At 39.6% G+C, this 19,911-nt stretch overlaps 1 protein-coding gene across 2 annotated transcripts in view; it reads left to right on the forward strand.

The window, feature by feature from the left end:
* Positions 1-19,911, forward strand: part of RALGAPB (Ral GTPase activating protein non-catalytic subunit beta) — a 100,366-nt gene that overhangs the window by 70,008 nt on the left and 10,447 nt on the right. For both annotated transcript variants that reach the window (XM_082857417.1, XM_082857418.1), the window contains exons 19-25: positions 2,219-2,406; positions 4,730-4,836; positions 6,426-6,578; positions 8,913-9,122; positions 13,971-14,129; positions 15,744-15,909; positions 18,839-18,961. In XM_082857417.1, coding sequence (XP_082713543.1) covers positions 2,219-2,406; positions 4,730-4,836; positions 6,426-6,578; positions 8,913-9,122; positions 13,971-14,129; positions 15,744-15,909; positions 18,839-18,961 — 1,106 coding nt within the window. The remainder of the gene's footprint in view (positions 1-2,218; positions 2,407-4,729; positions 4,837-6,425; positions 6,579-8,912; positions 9,123-13,970; positions 14,130-15,743; positions 15,910-18,838; positions 18,962-19,911) is intronic.

Genomic DNA, 19,911 nt, shown 5'->3' on the forward strand with positions numbered 1-19,911 from the left:
CATGTCCCCTGCATTGGCATGCGGATTCTTAGCCACTGTGCCACCAAGGAAGTCCCCAACTGCAGATTTAATGAGCCTGCCCTGTGTGTCCTAATCAAAGATACTGATAGGGGTTTCCCTGATGGCGCAGTGGTTGAGAGTCCGCCTGCCGATGCAGGGGACACGGGTTTGTGCCCCCGTCTGGGAAGATCCCACATGCCGCGGAGCGGCCAGGCCCGTGAGCCATGGCCGCTGAGCCTGCGCGTCCGGAGCCTGTGCTCCGCAACGGGAGAGGCCACAACAGTGAGAGGCCTGCGTACTGCAAAAAAAAAAAAAAAAGATACTGATAAAAATATTGAACAGGGTTTTCCCTGGTGGTCCAGTGGTTAAGACTCCGCTTCCATTGCAGGGGGCACAGGTTCTATCCCTGGTCGGTCGGGGAAGATCCCGTGTGCTGCACAGCGTGGCCAAAAAAATAAATAAATGGTTAGTTCTTTAAAGTATATATATATATATATATATATATATATATAGAACAGAAAGACTCACAAAGCACATAAGAGGTTTCCCTTCAGGTTCACAGAGGTTTTTAAATCTTGTCTGTAAGTTTATAATGATACACTGCCAAATACTTGCATGTCTTGATTTCAGAGATATTTCTCTGCCTTTCCAGTCTAGTAATCATCAAGAAGAGAAAATGTGGTTAGGCTGGTGTGACCTGTACCCTTGCCAGCAACCTATTTGATAATGTCTTAGAATCTTGCATGGAACATAAGCTCACATGGTCCATATGCTTTGTGACAACCATCTCTGTCCCATGTTAGAAAACCCACATTTTCCCATTGCTTGTCTCTTGGTTTTTCATAAATTCTTAGGCCTGAACTCATCATGAAGTTCTCCTGGTCCTTGAAATTCTTAGATAGTCCTCCTCCTAGGAGGAGAGAAAATGGAAGGAAAGTATCTGTTGAGCAGTGTTGCCTTCTATTATCAGAGCGATTTGGGTTCAAGCATTAGAATGAAAGAGAAAGGGAGAGGATTGCAATGGTGTTGGGGAATACTAATTTTCAAATGAGTTACGTATGAAGGATCAGGTGATATTAGGACCACAAGGTAAAATCTTTAAGTTTTCTTAAGAAGATTCTTTCTGTGTTTCAGTTTCTTAATTATAAAATGGGAATAATAATGGTAGCTATCTCATAGGGTTGTTATGATAACTAAATAAAATGTGTAAAGTGCTTAGACCCAGTGCCTGGCACATGGTAAGTGGTATATGTAAGTTATTACTATTATGCATTGAAAGTATGCAGAAATCTCTGTGGATATAAATATTTCAGAATGGTAAGACTTGATCAGTTGAATTCCAGTTTATAAAGCATTTTTTCATATATATTCTCATTTAATAATTACAGTGGTTCTGTGAGATGTTAACTACTAGTGCATCAAGTTCCTTATCTGTAAAATGATGATATCCATTCATGGCCACACAGTGAGAAGGCAGTAGGCCCTGGTTTCTGGTCTCTTGATGATCACTTATCTCTTCTGAGCCTGAGTTTCCCCGTCTGAAAAATTGAGGGGTCTTGGCTGATCTTTGGATCCTTTTCTAGGTCTAGAATGCTTTAGCATTATCCTGAAACCTGGAGCACACACATTTTTTAAAATATATCTTTAGGAGCTTCGTGATTTGGAAGTATGATTAGTCAGGTTCCCTGGGTAGCAAACTTCAAGAGAGAGAAATTTGCTTGCAGGAAGTTTATTGGAAAGTGCTCTCAGGATCATCCCTTATGAGGGAATGAAGGAAGTAGGATTGAGCAGAGGGAAGACGTAAACTGTGATGCGTTTGCAACAGAGCTCTGGAGCTGGGCTGGCCCTTCAGGATTCTCTCATGTTGGGGCCGGGGGGCTGGGACTTTATACCCCTGCATTAACAGTTCATTGGACGAGAACTGCCCCAGGAGGAAGCTGTGATCTTGAGTGAAGTGGTTCTCATTGGCCTCTCCAGGACTCAGCTGAAAGCTATGGCCACCATCTCCCTGCATCTGGGGGACTGGGTCTTTCAGTCTTGGAGAGGGAAATCTGGACAGCACACCACAGCATCTGCCACAGGGAGTAAATCTGACTCTCAAAGAGGAAGCGTGGCTGTGGTCAGATAAATCCAAAAGAACAGAAGGACAGATTGATGCATGAGGTGAATTTAAGATTTCCCTTTGGGGATTAACTGTTATCTTTTGCATTCTCCGTAGTATTATGCAGTTGCTTGGCGCATTTCCTTCACCCAGTGGTCCTGCCTCTCCTTGTAGTCTGGTGAATGAGACCACTTTGATTAAATACTCCAGACTGCCAACCATAAACAAGCATAGTTTCCGGTACTTTGTCTTGGATAACAGTGTCATCCTGGCAATGCTGGAGCAACCTCTTGGAAATGAACAGAGTAAGTTTCAGCACTTTGGGCTTTTTCCATTGCTAAATCAACATGTTCATCAGTATTAGCAAGCTGTTTCCAGGATCGGGGAAGGAAAGACTGCAAATTCTAAGTAATTTTGCATTTGTCAGAAAGCCTTCTAGCTGATGAGATAATAGCAGCTAAAAAATAGAGGGTCAGAAAATGCAATATACATATTAAATAGAATCTTTTAGAGGCCCTTTATATCTATTAGAAAAGAGCTCCATAATTTTATAAAAAGTTCAGTGGGATATTTCTGTTGTTTACTGTGTATAAAAATCATTATTACTCTTTCGTCCTTCTTGAACTTTGGATCCTGCCCCTCTCCTTTCCCGCCCTTCACTCCACATTGTTCTTTTTCAGTTATTGGTGCCACCCAAACAGGCTGGGAATTGGAGGAGTCATCTTTGCCTTCTCCTTCCTGTTACTCCCTTATGTAGTTGGTTTCCAAGTTTCTACCCCGCTAGTGACTTTGGAATCTTCTTTTCTCTGCATTCCTCCCAGTACAGCCAAATGCAGGACTTTATTATTTCTTGTCTGGATTATTGCTTCCTACCTGATCTGATTCTTCCTCCTTCCAGTTCCAAAATTTGTTACCGTTACCTCCATCCTACTTGCTGCCACCATTGCATTCATCCTCAAATGCAGATCTGACCATGCCAGTGCCCTCCTGAAAATTCTTCAGTGATTTTCCATTGACATAACATGCACTGTTTTCTTCCCCTCTTTCCCCCAATTATAAACCATCTCAAGGTGTGTGATTACCACTGCAACGCAGACTGCTCAGAGTACATTTTTTTCTGATGGTAATTGGAATCAGCCAGTATGTAAAGGAAGCATGTTCTTAGAGAGACCCTTATTGCTGGGAAGGTAAAGGAGAGTGAAGGTTACAGAATCGTTGGGCATACAGGGAATCACCTAGCGTGCAATTCCCTCATTTACAGGTTAAGAAACTGGGGCTCAGAGAGGGTATGTGACTTGTCCAGGGTTACTTGAGAAGTGTATGGTATGACCAGGACTAGAGTCCAAATTTTCTGAACCTCATACTGTCTCTTTGTTATTGTTGCCCCACAGTGATAGGATTTCCTCAGTGATTAAAGACTTACCTTCTTACTTTTGCAAACATGAAAAGGATCTTAGAGTCCCATGCAAATTCTGTTGAGTATATATAGGTAGGATCTCATAAATCCATAAAATGAAATGAGACATTTCCCAGTAGTTCAGGGACGAGTGAATACCATCACGGCTTTCCTTCCTCTTGTGGTAAGATACAGTGACTTTAATATGAAGTGGATGGGGCCTTTAATCGTTGCCCAACTCCAGAAGCACTGGTCCCAAGTCTTTCCTTCTTAAGGCACCTCATTCTTCTCTACCTTAGACCTGGGTGTTGCTTGACTTTCTTCCCTGGTTTGTGCCAATTATTCATGATTCCTCCAGTTTCCCACTCCCGAGCCACCTGCTAAAGAGTCTATAAAATCCTAGTATCCTCTCCAGGTTTCCTGGCCTGAGGGGTAGATGTCAACCCTTTTCCAGATTTTTTAGGACTCCATTACTCTCATTCTAAGCAATTTCATTGCATTGGAATTCTACCAAAAATATAAACAATTGGGATTTTATAGAAGTACAAGGATATTTTAATGGTTCATTGTAATAGTTAATAACAGAAGTAAGAGAGAGAAGTTTGAACAAGTTTGACTCCTACACCAGAGACAAAAGAAGGGAGGGAATAGGAAGAAGGATCTGGGTACTCAGGCAGTCCATCCTGAGTTCTTTACCTCCCTTCTTCCTGCCCCTGAACTTGTGTTGGGATGAAACAGTGCCTGCCTGTGGTGGGCTGTGGTGCACAAAGGCATGGGTGAATGTAACATCAGCACCGCAAGCACCCAGCCTGTCTTCTGCATTTAGGTCATTCCCAACACTGAAAGTTAAGAGTATTTGCTAGGATAGTGTTACCCAAAAATGTGTATGTGTATTGCTGGAGGTATGTGAGATGATGTTGGTTGATACATCGGTAAACATTATTTTATGTATTTTTAAACATGTGTTTTAAAAATATATAATTAGCACACCAAAATTCATGATTTTCCTTTTAAGGTAGAAATATATCATTTCCTTCAAAAATTTTAAGTTTAAATTTAAATAGTAATAGTGGTACTTGAATATGGCAGAATCCACAGAGATGGTTCACAAAGGCTAAAAGTTAGGGAAGCACTATGCTAGGGCTTTGATTATTAGAGGCTCTAAAATTGACAATAGGTGTATTTTATATGTTGTCAGAAATAAAAACTTTTCCACCAACATTTTATTCTAGATGATTTTTTCCCCTCTGTCACTGTGCTGGTCCGGGGAATGTCTGGAAGACTTGCTTGGGCACAACAACTTTGCCTTTTACCCAGAGGAGCAAAAGCAAATCAGAAGGTATCCATCAGAAGTTACAGGGAAGTGACTAGGAGTGAGTGTGTGTGTGCATGTGTTTGTGTGTGTTGTGATTTAAAGGTTAAATAATATTACAACAAAAATCACAGATAAATATTTTTGATCCTAGCCAGATTCTCAGTCCGTGAGTTCACATCAGAATCATCTTAGGAGCCTAGAATTCCAGGTCCACTGAAATACTCTTTAAAGACGTCTTCAAGGCAGGTGTATTTTCAGAAAGCTTTCCGAGTGACTCTGACATCCACTTATGATTAAGAACTACTGTTCTGAACAGTGGACCGAATTTTTTCCATGCAGTGTTTAAAATAATAAAATTTAGGTACATGCCATTATGAAAAAAATTTTGCCAGAGCCTTGATGTCTCTGGCAACAGTACTTAGTTTCAGATTGTTTCATATAACTGTATAATTGGTAATATGCTCTATAATTTTTTAATGTGCTGTATAATTTAATGAAATCTTTCTTTGGGGTGGCACAGTTTATTTTCTTTATAACAGTTGTAATCATGTGAATAAAATTTGCTTACGGGAGAAAGTTGGAAAATTCAGGTAATAAAGAAGAAATTTTTAAATCACCTGTACTTTTACTCTCCAGAAGTAGATAGCCACTGTTAATATTTTAGTGGCTTTCCTTCCAATCTTTTTGTTCCTTTCTGTACATAACACTTAAATAGAATTTTAGTCATTTTTGTATATACTGCTCTTTTCACTTATCACACTGTAAGCTTTTACTTATGTTACTAAAAATTCTTTAAAACATAACTTAATAAAATTTTACCAGCATTTAAGAGAGACGCTCACAAAATTGGAGCAAATGCCTAAAACAATTGAACATTCCATATGTCTCTGTTAGATGAGATGTGTTTGCTGTGAGGAGCACACCCCTATTTGCTCCTGGTGGCGTCACGCCAGTCACATTATGTCAGCAGCACTGTATAAGCCACTGAATGCCATTAAAGACTGAGGAAGAAGATCAGGAAAGGCACTAAAACTGTTCAGTAGTTTAATATGTGCCATATATTTTTTTGTTTAATCCTTATGACAGTCTTGTGGTGGATTATTTCCATTTTTCAGGTGTGAAAACGGAAGTCACACAGCTAATATATATTAAAGCAGGGATTTGGCGCCTTGAAGACCTAGATTCGGTAGCCATGCTAAGGTTCTAATTATTGAACTCACTGTCTAGAGATGCCCAGTGGATGTAAACTTGTACTTTATTATATGGAATGATTTGAGAGCCCTTAGGGAAGAAGGAAGTTTGAGCCTTAAGCTCTGAAATGCCTTACCTGTTGGCTTACCACTGAATATGGAAGATTCAGGCCTGGTGCAGTGGAGGTCCGTAACCCATTTATCAGGCACAAAAATCTGTTATAAGTTGATGAACATTTTTATAAAAATAAAAGAGTACATTGGTACCTTTACCATTAGCAGTAGTATTTGCAGATTCTTACTGAATTTCTGTGTTATGCAATCCTAGGGAAACACAGGCTTCTAAGAGACCAGGGAAATACATGTCATTTCAGCTGGCACCCAAATGTAATAAACATAATGTTATTTGTTTTATTTTAACAGCTTTTTGTGCCTGAACCTCGTCCAGTTCCTAAAAATGATGTTGGATTTAAATATACTGTGAAACATCGACCATTTCCTGAAGAGGTGGACAAGATTCCTTTTGTGAAAGCAGATCTGAGCATTCCAGATTTGCATGAAATTGTTACTGAAGAAGTAAGATAAATTATTATCAGCTGTTGTTAAGAGAATGACTAGTAACATTCTTCAACAACTTCTGTGGTCAAGACACTGCCTTTCTTTGGTATTCCTGGGGGTGATTCATAAGATGACCTGGGTATTTGTCATCCAGGAGGTTACCATGTAGTAACACAAATATAGATTGTGGCTGATTGAAAGAAACTGGACATATCTTATAGAGAGGTGGCACTGGGCTGCCTGGGCTGGTCTGTGGTTTCAGTAGTGTTCTGATATGATCAGACCCTAGTGGAGGATATTTGGAGAAGGGAGCCCAATTCAGAGACAGTTGTGACAATCTAGGCAGGGGATGGGAAGGACTACCTCATTGATAGTGGAAGTTTAAATATATGGCATGTCTTGTAGAGGTAGATCCAGACAGTCTTGGATTGATGAGGGAAGGAAAAGAGCCAAAGAACTTCAGATTTCAGGCTTGAGTGACAAAGATAACAGTGCCATTTATAGAAATATAGACATTAGGAAGAGGACAGGTTTGGGAAAATGGGAGAAATTTATTTGGGTTTAGATTAATTTAGATACTTAAATAGATTAAGTAATTGGTCACTTAGGTCAAGAGAGAAGAATTTTAAGAAATGGAAGACAGGTATGTCAGGGCATGAGAGAATATAAGGTTAGGAATGGAGGCTGCCTGCAGTTTCCAATGCTAGAGAGATCAAGGAGAAGGAGCACTAAGAAGAGGCCCCTGGATTTTGTCATGAAATGTTGGTGACCTTTGAGAGCAAGTTCAAAGGAGTATTAAAGTGTAAGGGTCTGGGGAATGAATGGTTAAAGAGGAAAAGGCAGTGAATATAAACTACACTGTTACTGTTAGCAGTAAAGGGAAGGGTACAGAGTGAAAAAGAGTGTGAGGAAATAGCCTTAGCTAAGGAAACGCAAGGCTGGTTTTTCTTTTTCTTTCTTTTTTTTTAATTCAAGAAGAATTAGAGGTGGAAGGAGCCAGTGGAAAAGGGTCTGCACCTGCCAACACTGTAAGGTGGGCTGGGGAAATGATGAGTAACAGAGTAAAGCCCTGGAGGCAGTAGGGTCAAGAACCTGTGATTGAGTTTAGAAAAGGGACACTTCTGGTAAGACAGGAGAGGAGAGGGTCAGTGAAGGTTCAGAGACATTTAGAGGTGGAAAGGAGGAAAATAAAGCAGCTTATATAAATTTTAATCTTAGTTCTTAGCAATGAAATAGGGAAGCAAAGATGATTCTTAAAATTGCCAGGCAGCCCAGCTAGGTTTAAGTAGCATCATCTGTAGTGAAGTTACTTAATGCACTCTGCTGACTTTCTCCAAAAGTCCTTGGTATCCAGGGCTTCCCTGGTGGCGCAGTGGTTGAGAGTCTGCCTGCCGATGCAGGGGACACGGGTCCGTGCCCCGGTCCGGGAAGATCCCACATGCCGCGGAGAGGCTGAGCCTGCGCTCCGCAGCGGGAGAGGCCACAGCAGTGAGAGGCCCGCGTACCGCAAAAAAAAAAAAAAAAAGTCCTTGGTATCCAGAGGCATAAGTAAAAAATTTGAATGGTGTGGAGATTGGCTGGGTGAATAAGGAAGAATAAGGAACAACACAGCCATGTTATATGCTTAGAAGAGGGTATAAGATGTCAGATTCGGGGATTTAGTTTTGGTTGGGAGGTAGATGAAGCCAGAAGGATGCTAATGGCTTGGGGAAATACGGGGAGGGGTTGTTTGCCTCTCAGTGATAGTAAAGGGGGAGTAGGAGTTTGGGTGAGCTGTAGGAAAGGAATTTCAGGATTGTAGCTCTTGAAAGTACAGCACATCTGAGGTACAAAGTGTGTCATGGATGGCAAGAGTTGTGAAGGTTGAGGAGGTTGTAGGAATATAAGCCAGGCTGTTTACCAAAGAGGATGGAATTTTAAATAGGATGGATCAGAAGAGAAGCAGAGGTAATAACTCCAAGAGTATAGCAACTAATGCTATGGTTATGGACTTCAAAACATGAGGGGATCACTGCAGGATGAAGATGGACAGGGATCTGGCAGAGAGCAACGACTCTGCCCCCTTTCTTGCCGATGTGAAGGGAAGCAGAGACAGAGTGGTTTCACTTACAGCAAGGAGATGAAGGAGCAATTTTTGAGGCTGTAGGGACATGTTTTGGGTATTTGTTTTAACCTTGTAACGTATTTGCTTGATTGTATGCTCTTGGTTGTACTGAATTGAAACTCAGTGTTGATCACTGAAAATTATCTTCATTTATTTTGTTGCTTGTAGCTTTATTTTCATTTAAAACTTGATTAATTCTATTACTTTTATGATAATTCCAAAAAAATGAAATGTTCGGTTTATTTCAGTTAGAAGAGAGACATGAAAAATTAAGGAATGGCATGGCCCAGCAGATTGCTTATGAAATACACCTTGAACAACAAAGTGAGGAGGAATTGCAGAAGAGAAGTTTTCCTGATCCGATTACAGATTGTAAGCCCCCACCTCCTGCCCAGGAATTCCAAACAGCACGCCTTTTCCTTTCACACTTTGGATTTTTGTCCTTAGAAGCATTGAAGGTAATTTCTGTAAACTTTTATGAGTAAATATATTCATATATTAACATTCAGCTGCTGATAGCTAAAGCATTTTTATGAAGATAGAAGGAATTTTAAAAAACAAACTGTTTAAAACCTTACCCTTCATACAAGGAAATGAAATTCCATGATGCTGTAGGTTATAATATGAGCTCCAAGACAGTTTTCCTATGAATATATTTAGAGTTCTGTCTGAGGGGACTGCTTATAATATAATAATATATGCGCCTCTGAATTTTCCTAGGTAATGTAGGACTCATATCACACATATTAATGAAATCTATAGATAATTAGAAAAAAGAATGTTAAAACTCTTCCCCAGTACACTTTATTACTGAAAGTATGGGCTACAATTTACTTTGCTCTTCTATGCCACTTTTAAAAAGGAACAAGGATAAGCACTTCTTATGTTGTGCAGTTCCTGAGATCAGACTGTCTAGGTTTATGTCCTGGCATCACTACTTGCCAGCTATGTGATCTTGGGCAAGTTGCCCAACTTTTCTGAGTCTTAGTTCCTCATCTGTAAAATAGGGGTGGGCTTCCCTGGTGTTGCAGTGGTTAAGAATCCTCCTGCCAATGCAGGGGACACGGGTTCGAGCCCTGGTCTGGGAGGATCCCACATACCACAGAGCAACTAAGCCCTTGTGCCACGACTACTGAGCCTGCGTTCTAGAGCTCGTGCACTGCAACTACTGAGCCTGCCAGCCACAGCTACTGAAGCCCGTGCACCTAGAGCCCGTGCTCCACAACAAGAGAAGCCACTGCAATGAGAAGCCCGCGCACCGCAACAAAGAGTAGCCCCCACTCGCTGCAACTAGAGAAAACCCGTGCACAGCAACAAAGACCCAATGCAGCCAAAAATAAATAAATAAATAGATAAATAGGGGTGATAAGGGTATCCATCTCATTATGATCGTGTCAGGTGCTTCATGTAGTACGTAGTACAAAGTCAACCAGCCTGTAAGGTAAATAATGTCATTATTCTTAATTCCATTAAAACAATTTTACAAGGAAAGTAATGGTATCTCTATTTCACAGATGTGGAAACAGGGCCTCAAAAATGTGAAATGGCTTCCCTGAATGTGGATTTAGAGTTTGTACTAAAGCCTGTTTGTTTTGAAAAGCACAACTGAAGATTGCCAGGCAAGAAGTTGTTTATTGCACAAGTTGCCCCCTGCCCTTACTCGCCAACAGCTACTTGGTTAAAGGCCATTTAACTTTTAAGGAAAGCAGAGGGGAACATTGCTGACTGAGTTTGGATTTCAGCATGTAGATGAAAAATATTTTATGTTGTAGAAAATCGAGTTAGTGGTGGAGAGTAAAAAGTAAAAAACTCTTAAAATGCAGAAGAAAACAACAGAAAGAGGAAAATAATGAGAAATACAGTGGTAAATATGGAAGGCCAGGAACAAAGATACAACCTAAAAATGATTAGTGGTATTCCTAGTGGAGAAAATTGAACAGAGTAGAAGCAGTAAATAAAAACATACTAGAAGAAAATATTACATTCTGTGGACTGAAGGGAGACAAGAAGAGGCATGGACTGAAGGGAGACAAGAAGAGCCTTAACAGCCCTGTCTCTGAGATTGAAGTTTTCCTTTCATGTTATCTATTCTGCTTGAAATTTTTAAGCGTTCAAGGAAATAATTCTCATGCTTTCTCACCTGGTTCAGAACATAGGAAAAAGGGACTTCCTTGGTGGTCCAGTGGTTAAGACTCTGCACTCCCAATGCAGGGGGCCCAGGTTCAATCCTGGGAATTAGATCCCACATGCCACAACTAAGATCCTGCATGCTGCGATGAAGATCCCGCGTGCTGCAACTAAGACCCAGCACAGCCAAATGGATATTTCTTTTTTCAAATAAATATTTTTTTAAAAAAAGAGAGAGAACATAGGAAAAAGTCAGAAAGTAAACTGGTTTATTTTATGAATCTTAGCTTATCTCTAGTAACTTATACCAGACAGCACACACATGAAAAAGCTATAAACCAATCTTTACTTACGAATATATGTGCAAAAGTGTTAAGGAGAATGCTAGTAAAACTGAATTCAGCAGCGTGTTAAACAAATTAACTTCTACAACCAAGTAAGGTTTATCCTAGGAACTTAAGGAGAGTCAGTTATTGGTAAATATTAGTAAAGTTATTAAGAAAATAATTTGATCCTATTTTAGCAGATCAGTCAATAAAACAGTCAGTATTCAGTAGAATAATATTCAGTCTGATTTTTAAAAAATGAATAAACAAAAACTTAGTTAGGGCCAGTAATGTAGATCTCAGTAAATGGCAGCCTGTTTAGGAAACGAGATGGGGAATGAGGAAACTAGAACCACCCTTTGTTAAAAATCAGAGGTAAAGGATATCTACCTTGGCCACTGTTTAACACTGAGAGTTTTTTAGTTAATGAAAAGTTATTTTAATTTTATTTTTAATTAAAAAAAATTTTTTTTTTGGCTGTGTTGGGTCTTCATTGCTGCACGTGGGCTTTCTCTAGTTGTGGCGAGTGAGGGCTACTCTTCATTGAGGTGCACGGGTTTCTCATTGCGGTGACTTCTCTTGTTGCGGAGCACAGGCTCTAGGCGCGTGCGCTTCAGTTGTTGCAGCACGTGGGCTCCGTAGTTGTGGCATGCGGGCCCTAGAGCATGCAGGCTTCAGTAGTTGCAGCGAGTGGGCTTAGTTGCTCCGTGGCATGTAGGGTCTTCCCAGACCAGGGATTGAACCCATGTCCCCTGCATATGCAGGCGAATTCTTAACGACTGCACCACCAGGGAAGTCCCTATTTTAATTTTTAAATAATTATAGATTAACAGAAAGTTTTTTTTAAAAATGTGCAGGGAGGTTCCCCCAATGAGTAACATCTTACATAACTACAGTATAGTATCAAAACCAGGAAAGTCAGTGAAATATTAAAAGAAAGTAAATAAGAGGAAAAAAACCATTGGAAAGGAAAAGACAGTTCTCAGGTAATACGATTTCTAATTAGACAGCCATAAGAGAATCAATAGAATGTTTAAAGTAAATGAGAATTAAGATCACTACACACCAAGTATAGATATTAATGACTGTGGCTCTAATATGCAGTTACAAATATGATGCCAAAATACCTCAGTTACAACTGCGATATTGACAAAAGTTATTCTAAGAAAATGTATTAAAACACAGACCTAGAGGGAAAAACTTTAAAGTTATTAAGAGTTAAGAGGTATAAAATATATGCATGTTATGTTCCTGAATCAGAAGATCATCCAGAAGAGCAAGGTGATGAGATAGCTTATTTAAAAAAGAAAGAATGAGGAGCCTTTGTCCTATAAGGTGTATCATAGCATGCTACAGGTCTGTAGTTCCTTATCCATGATTTCAAAGTGAAAAATGAAAACTAGAAGTTCTTTTGTATGTTTGTATAAAATTCACTTAGTGGAAAAATCTGACCTGAATTGATGCGAGGCTATTTGTAGTCTTACTTATTTCATAGTGTGAATACTCTTCTGTTTGACTGCAAAAATAGTAATGTTTTTGATGATAGGGTGTTGCCTCAACCCTTGTTAGGAATGTTATATAATGGACTAGAAGACCAGGCTCACGATCCTTGCTGTTGTAGAAGAGAGTAATCCTTGCCATCTCTGGGGGATGCTTTCCTGAAAAATATCATGGATGGCCCAACCTGCTGGGCAAGATCAGGATCTCAAAGAAGATAAAGGATGGGGGGAAACAAAACAAAAAATGCCTTAAAAAATTAATAGACTATTTTTTAAAGCAGTTTTAGGTTTGCAGAACAATTGAGTAGAAAGTAGAGAGACCTCCCATATAACCTCTCTTGCTCCACACACACAGTTTCTCGTATTGTAACATCTTGCATTGTTGTGACACATCTGTAACAAGTGATGAACCAGTATGGGATGGATTATTAACTGAAGTCCATAGTTTACCTGAGTTCACTCTGTGTTGTACAATTCTGTGGGTTTTGACAAATGCGTATAATAACATGTGTCCATCATTATAGCATTATACAAAATAGTTTCACTGCCCTAAAAATCCAGTGTAGTCTTCTTAGTCATACTTCCTCCTCCTTCCCCCACCCAACCCCTGATTTTTTACTGTCTCTACAGTTTTGCCTTTTCCAGAATGTCATATAGTTGGAATCATATAGTATGTATCCTCTTCAGATTGGCTTCTTTCAGTTAGTGATTTGCATTTAAGTTTCCTCCATGTCTTTTTGTGACTTGATAGCACATTTCTTTTTATTACTGAATAATATTCCATTGTGTGGATGTATCACAGTCTACTTATCCATTCACCTACAGAAATACACCTTGGTTGCTTGCAAGTTTTGGCCATTATGAATAAAGCTGCTTGTAAACATTTGTGTGCAGGTTTTTGTGTAGGCATGTTTTTAATTCATATGGGAAAATACCAAGTTATGTAATTGCTTCACTGTATGGTAAGACTATGTTTAGCTTTGCAAGAAACTGCCAAATTGCCTCCGGGCATGGCTGTACCATTTTGCATTAAGACCGGCAATGAATAAGAATAAAATACTTATAAAATTTTTTGCTAGAAAGCTTGATATTTTATAGAGAAAATAGGATTTTAAATTATATACATATTAAGATTTCAACTCTCTTTCAGCAGAAAAAGGCAAATAAGAGAACTGGAAGGAAGAACACAAGCATGTTAAATAGTTTCTGTAGTTTGGGATTATGGTTGTGCTTATTGCTGCGACTTTATAATTTTTTTTTAACTTAATGTTTATTAAACCGTGAGCAAGTATTGCTTTTATAATTAGAATGATGAAGAGAGATAATAATTTCTCCTTTCTTCCTTTGGCGATAGGAACCTGCAAATAGTCGTCTACCTCCTCACCTTATTGCACTTGACTCCATGATACCTGGATTTTTTGATGACATTGGGTATCTGGATCTCTTGCCATGTCGTCCCTTCGACACAGTTTTTATTTTCTATATGAAGCCAGGTCAGAAAACAAATCAGGAGGTAAGATTTCTGGATTTGGGGGGTAAATTTTTATGCTATAAATTTTATAAACCCTTGAGGTCATTGTTACACCGGTTGAGTTTCCTTGGCTTTCTAGGAACTGAGTGTGACTAGAAAACAATAAGATTCTCTGAGGCCTCCTTTAGAATGGCTGAGACCTGCCTTCCCTAGTCACAGGGAAGATTTAGATTAATTTCCAGCTGCCAGCCAGTGGCCTGCAAGTTGAATTTGACTTACTTATTGCATCTTGACTAAATTTTCAAGTTGTTTATTTAAAAGTTTCACTTCTGAAAAAAAAATTTAATTGGAAGAAAACGAGAACTGGCAGTCAAATCAGTTTCCTGGCACTTAGAAGGATACGAAGGGATATGGATGAACTAAACAGGTACACTTACAAGGAGATGATGTGTTTAAGAGATGATACGTTTAAGAGATAATGGCCTGGCAATGATGCCCAGTGAATTGAGAAGTATTCGACGTAACACACCACATATTTTGACTTCATTACGCCTTCAGATGGTCTTGCCATAGATTAACATTGTATCAACTACATCAGTGATCTGTGGACTGGCTGCATCAAAAGTTACTTGGGAGAGCTTTTAAAAGTAGTAATTCCAGGATCTTATCTCTCCTGATCTGATAAAGAAGTTCTGGAGTAGGCTAAGAGAATCTTATGTTTTAAGAGATTCCCCAGGTGATGTTGATACACTACCCCTCTCCCCATCTCATTTTTAATTTGTAGAGGATTCCTCCTTTTTCTTCCTCTAGCATTAGGTTTTCAACAGAAGCACTGTTGCTATTTTGGGCCAGATAATTCCTTGTTATGGGAGCTGTTCTATAGAATAGGACATATAGCAGCATCTTTGGCATCTACTCACTAGGTCCCAGCAGTGCCCCACCAGTTGTGATATCAAAAATGTCTCCAGACATTGCCAAATGTCCCCTGGAGAGCAAAGTCACCCCCATGAGAACCACTGTTTTAGAACAAGGGACTTTTCTTTCTGAGGCCCAGGAATTAAGTTTTGTACTTGGTGAAGAGGAGAGACCCTTCTGGTCACTTCATTTTTTTCTGGAATGGTTACATTCTCTTCTTTGAACTAAGAGAAGGATGTTTTCCCACTCATTAATTATTGAATTTGTAACAGGTTTATACTTTTTATAGCATTTGTCAAGATTTGTAAGTAAATAATCACATACCTATGTAATGTTTTTCACTAATCAGACTCTGTGAAGGCAGGGACTTAGTGTTTTTTGTTTACTTTTAGTAAACATGTCTAACTCAATAATTATTTTGCTAGGGAGGGAGCTAAAGGATTTTCTTGTATTTCTTATCTCACCTAATCTTCACAGCCATCATTATTACTCACTTTATAGATGAAGAAACTGAAGCAGTGGGGTTAAGAAACTTGCCCAAGGCCCAGCCAGGATTTGAACCCAAATCTCTCTAACTTGGAAGCATGCATTTTTAACTACAGTGATATATACAGTCCCCAGTTTATTCTAAGCTTGGGCTTGATTTATCAGACACTTCAAAGTGAATCGATTTTTATGAAGCTTATTTTGATACGCCCTTTTGTTTCCTTCATTATATCTGATGATTGGTATATATTTCAGATTTTAAAGAATGTGGAGTCTTCCAGAAATGTTCAGCCACATTTCCTAGAATTTTTGCTCTCCCTTGGCTGGGCGGTAGATGTGGGCAGACACCCTGGCTGGACTGGGCATGTTTCCACCAGTTGGTCTATTAACAGTTGCGATGATGGTGAAGGACCTGAACAAGGTAAAACTCGTATGTTCATTTGTTTTTTCTTGTATTGTTACTCTTGGCTTTTCGCCCATTACTATTAGTTTGTAGTCTTATTAAAAAAAAACAAGCAGAGGGCTTCCCTGGTGGCGCAGTGGTTGAGGGTCCGCCTGCCGAGGCAGGGGACACGGGTTCGTGCCCCAGTCCGGGAAGATGCCACATGCCACGGAGCGGCTGGGCCCGTGAGCCATGGCCGCTGAGCCTGTGCGTCCGGAGCCTGTGCTCCACAATGGGAGAGGCCACAGCAGTGAGAGGCCTGCGTAGCGCAAAAAAAAAAAACAAAAAAAAAACAAGCAGAGGTATAGAATGGAAAAGTCTCTTTCCTCTAATCCTCACAGGAGGTCACTTAATAATTGTATAGTCTTCCAGACATTTTCTGTTAATATGGGGAATACTTATGTATATATAAATGAATGTATATGTTATATACATATGTAATGACAGAGTTAATTAATATAAAATTAATGGCATAATTATCACAAGGTTAATAAGTTCCTTTTTTTGTAGTGTGAGTGAACAAATTCCATTTTCTATAACAATATTATAATAAATTTAGATTATAGCAAACAGTACAGTTTCCTAACAAGTGTATTTTGTCTAATAAATATAGTTTTCTATTAACAGATGTGTTTTTTAGACTTTGTGGCTGTCATTTAAGTTACATTCTTGGGATATTATATAAAAATCTTTGTAGTAAACAGCTGACTGTCTCTGAGAGATTCATGCCCATCTCTGCAAATCCTCCTGAGGAGCTGTAATCAGGATAACAAGTACCAGAGCAAGTATAAGTTTAAACTTAAGGCCTTTGCACCACCTGGCTAGTGCTTTTTGTTCTGGGAGCTCTTGAAATCTTGAAATCACTGGAAAGTTAATAATACCTCTCTCTAGTGGGTAATGCCTGTGTCCAGTGCTTTGAATTAGCAAAGTTTTTCTGTCAACAAGATTATACTCTCTCAAGGTTTCCCATTGAATATCATTGTGACTTGTGACTTGTAATTTTTTCTACTTTCAACCAAGGTTGAATCAAAGTATTTGAGGATATGCTCTAATTTTAATTGCCACATAACCTTTAATATGTGCTTGAGTGTATTTATAGACTAAGTTCTCATAAGTAGAATTGATAAAGGATTTGCACATTTTTTAGTTTGATAAATGTATAAATGTATCAGTTGGATGCTTAAGGTTGCAGGTAACAGAAAACCCGACCCAAATTGGCTTAGAGTTTGAAGGTCATTTATTGCCTCATATAACTGAAAATTCCAGAGATTAGTGTACATTTTTTGTTGCCATTTGATCAGCAGTCCTGTTCTATTTCTCTGCAGTTTTTCTTTAGCTCTGTTTTCCATGTATTGGCTTTGTCCCAGCCTGGCTTTCCTCATAGTGCAAATAAGGCAGTTCTAGGCTTTACATTCACATACCACACTAGTCTGAAGAGGAGAGATTAGCTGAGTCTCAGAACCTCCCTTCTCCCCAAATCCTGAGATACGCAGTGATTGGACCACCCTGAGCCTGTCCCTGTGGCAAGAGAGATGGAATGATCCTGATAGAAACAAACAAGGTAGAGGAGGGGAGGGTGGAGTGGATGTTGGGGCAGTAACCACAGTGTGTACTGCAGTAGACACAAGTGCTTGCCCAGCATCTAAACCGGGAGTCAGCAACTACAGCCCATGCCTGTTTTTGTAAATACAGTTTTTTTGGATCTCAGCCACGCTTCTTTATGTATTATCTGACCGCTTTCATGCTACAACGGTAGACTTAAGTAGTCGTGGCAGAGACCATATGGCATGCAAAGCCTTATTTACTATCTGATCCTTTGCAGAAAATGTTTGCTAACCTCTGGTCTAAACTTCCTGTTTGCCACATCCTCACCAATTTAGGTGTCTTCCAGTCTGTTAGGTGAGGAATTTTCTATATTTAATTATGATTGAGTTTCAGCATCTTCTCATATTTTTATTTCTTACCTGAGAACTACTTGTTTATTTCCTCTTCCCAGTTTTTTGTCAGGTTGTTGATCTTTTATGTATTACTGGCAGGGCATTGTGTCCATTTTAATTGAAAACTATACTAGCTCTCAGGAGTGTTACTTTTGTTAATTCAATCTTGCTGGCTTAGAGCAGATACTATTACTAAACAGCCTGTACACTTTCATATTATGTCACTGATCACTGGGGAAAGTGGAACAGAAGCAAAGCTGAGGAGCAGTAGAGAGAGACCAGGGACAGGAAATGCCTTGAAAGCAAGAGTACACACATGCAGACATCTGTCCCCCTTCCCTTCAGAGGGACTGTGGTAGTCTTCTCCCTTTTGATTACTGTTACCTCTTCCAAAAAGACTGTTGCCTAAATCCGCCTTATACAGATGAGCTAAAGGTCCTGCTAATCAGAAGTGGTCTGGTTTAGAGTAGTTTCAGAAAGTATGAAATTAAGATTTTATGATTTAAAGTTAGTGTATGTGCACCACAACTACTGAGCCTGCACTCTAGAGCCTGCATGCCACAACTACTGAGCCTGTGTGCCACAACTACTGAAGCCCGTATGCCTAGAGCCCGTGCTCCACAACAAAGGGAAGCCACCACAATGAGAAGCCCATGCACTGCAACGAAGAGTAGCCCCCGCTCGCTGCAACTAGAGGAAGCCTGCACACAGCAACGAAGACCCAATGCAGCCAAAAATGAATAAATAAAATAAATTTTTTAAAAATACAACTTCTAATTTAAAAAATAAAGTTAGTGTAAAGACATTTAATGAACATTTATGGTTTATTCTTCTTATACATTAATTGGTTCATGTCGAAAATGTACCTTCTATTTATTATCACTTTATTAACCAGTTAAAATTTCAGGAAGCAGGATGATATTGGTTTTCCCCACTTTTTAGAGCAGTAATGTAGTGTTTCTCATTCCTAGATGAAGTGATTTCCTCTGAAGATGCTGGGGCTAGCATTTTCAACGGACAGAAGAAGGTGCTGTATTATGCTGATGCCCTTACAGAAATAGCTTTTGTGGTTCCTTCTTCTGTGGAGTCCTTAAGTAAGAGCAGTTTTTGTATGGAACTATTTTTGTATTCACTGGTTTATGCAGTAATATTGCATTGGGGGAGATTCTGAAGTCATCTAAGACATTCTTCAGCTTCAAAGGCATGATAGCTTTTAGATTATGCAGAGGTACAGGATGTTATCCCCTCTTAACTAAAGGAAAGTAGTTAAAAACAAGAAGACTGGCCCTCTAATAATAATTTTTAAATAAAGGAGATCCACTTTGGCCCATTTTTTAACTTTTTTTAATCTGATTAGTACATAGAAGCCCTATTTTCCAGTTTATTCATTTCTTTCTCTAATTATGAGTAAGCTCTCACCTGCTTCCCTGTTTCCATGTGAGAGCCTTTATATGGAACCCCAGAGAATCCTGCAATTGGAAGGCCCTCATGATGGCGTCTGGCTGATCTTCTAACACTGAGGAGGAGAAACTTCAGCCTAGAAAAGGTGGTGATTAAGCCTGTTCTTCTCAAGGATCAGGAGTGATCATTACTTCTCAGTCTGAATTCTTAGTCTTATTTTGCCTAGAACCTTTGCTTCTTGCAAATTAAACTCATTTCTTTGTGCCTGACCAAGCAGTAGGTGGAAAACTTCAGCTTCTTCATTGAGACCATCCATAGGATAGGATGCTGCACATCACACTTTGATGATCTCATCTCTAGGCTAATGACTTTTTGTGTACCCTAGCCTACCTAGGCAGCCTCCTCACCTTTGTATTTGGACCCTTAATTTTGCACTCTAGGCCCCTCTCTGTCTCTTACTCTGGGACCAGTTGTGTCCGTGGCAGGAGGGGCCTTCCATGTTCTAGGTCAGTGTCTTAGCAGCTGTTTGCCTTCACGTCAAGGCTGTGATCTACCACCTGAATTCCAGAAGCCAGGCCCCATCTGTCCTCTATGAACTGAGTCCCTGCCTGGTGTCTCTGGCCCAGCCTGTTTGCACCAACTC

This window comes from Leucopleurus acutus (genome assembly GCF_964270905.1).
Source record: "Leucopleurus acutus genome assembly, chromosome: 16".
NCBI classification, from domain to species: domain Eukaryota; kingdom Metazoa; phylum Chordata; class Mammalia; order Artiodactyla; family Delphinidae; genus Leucopleurus; species Leucopleurus acutus.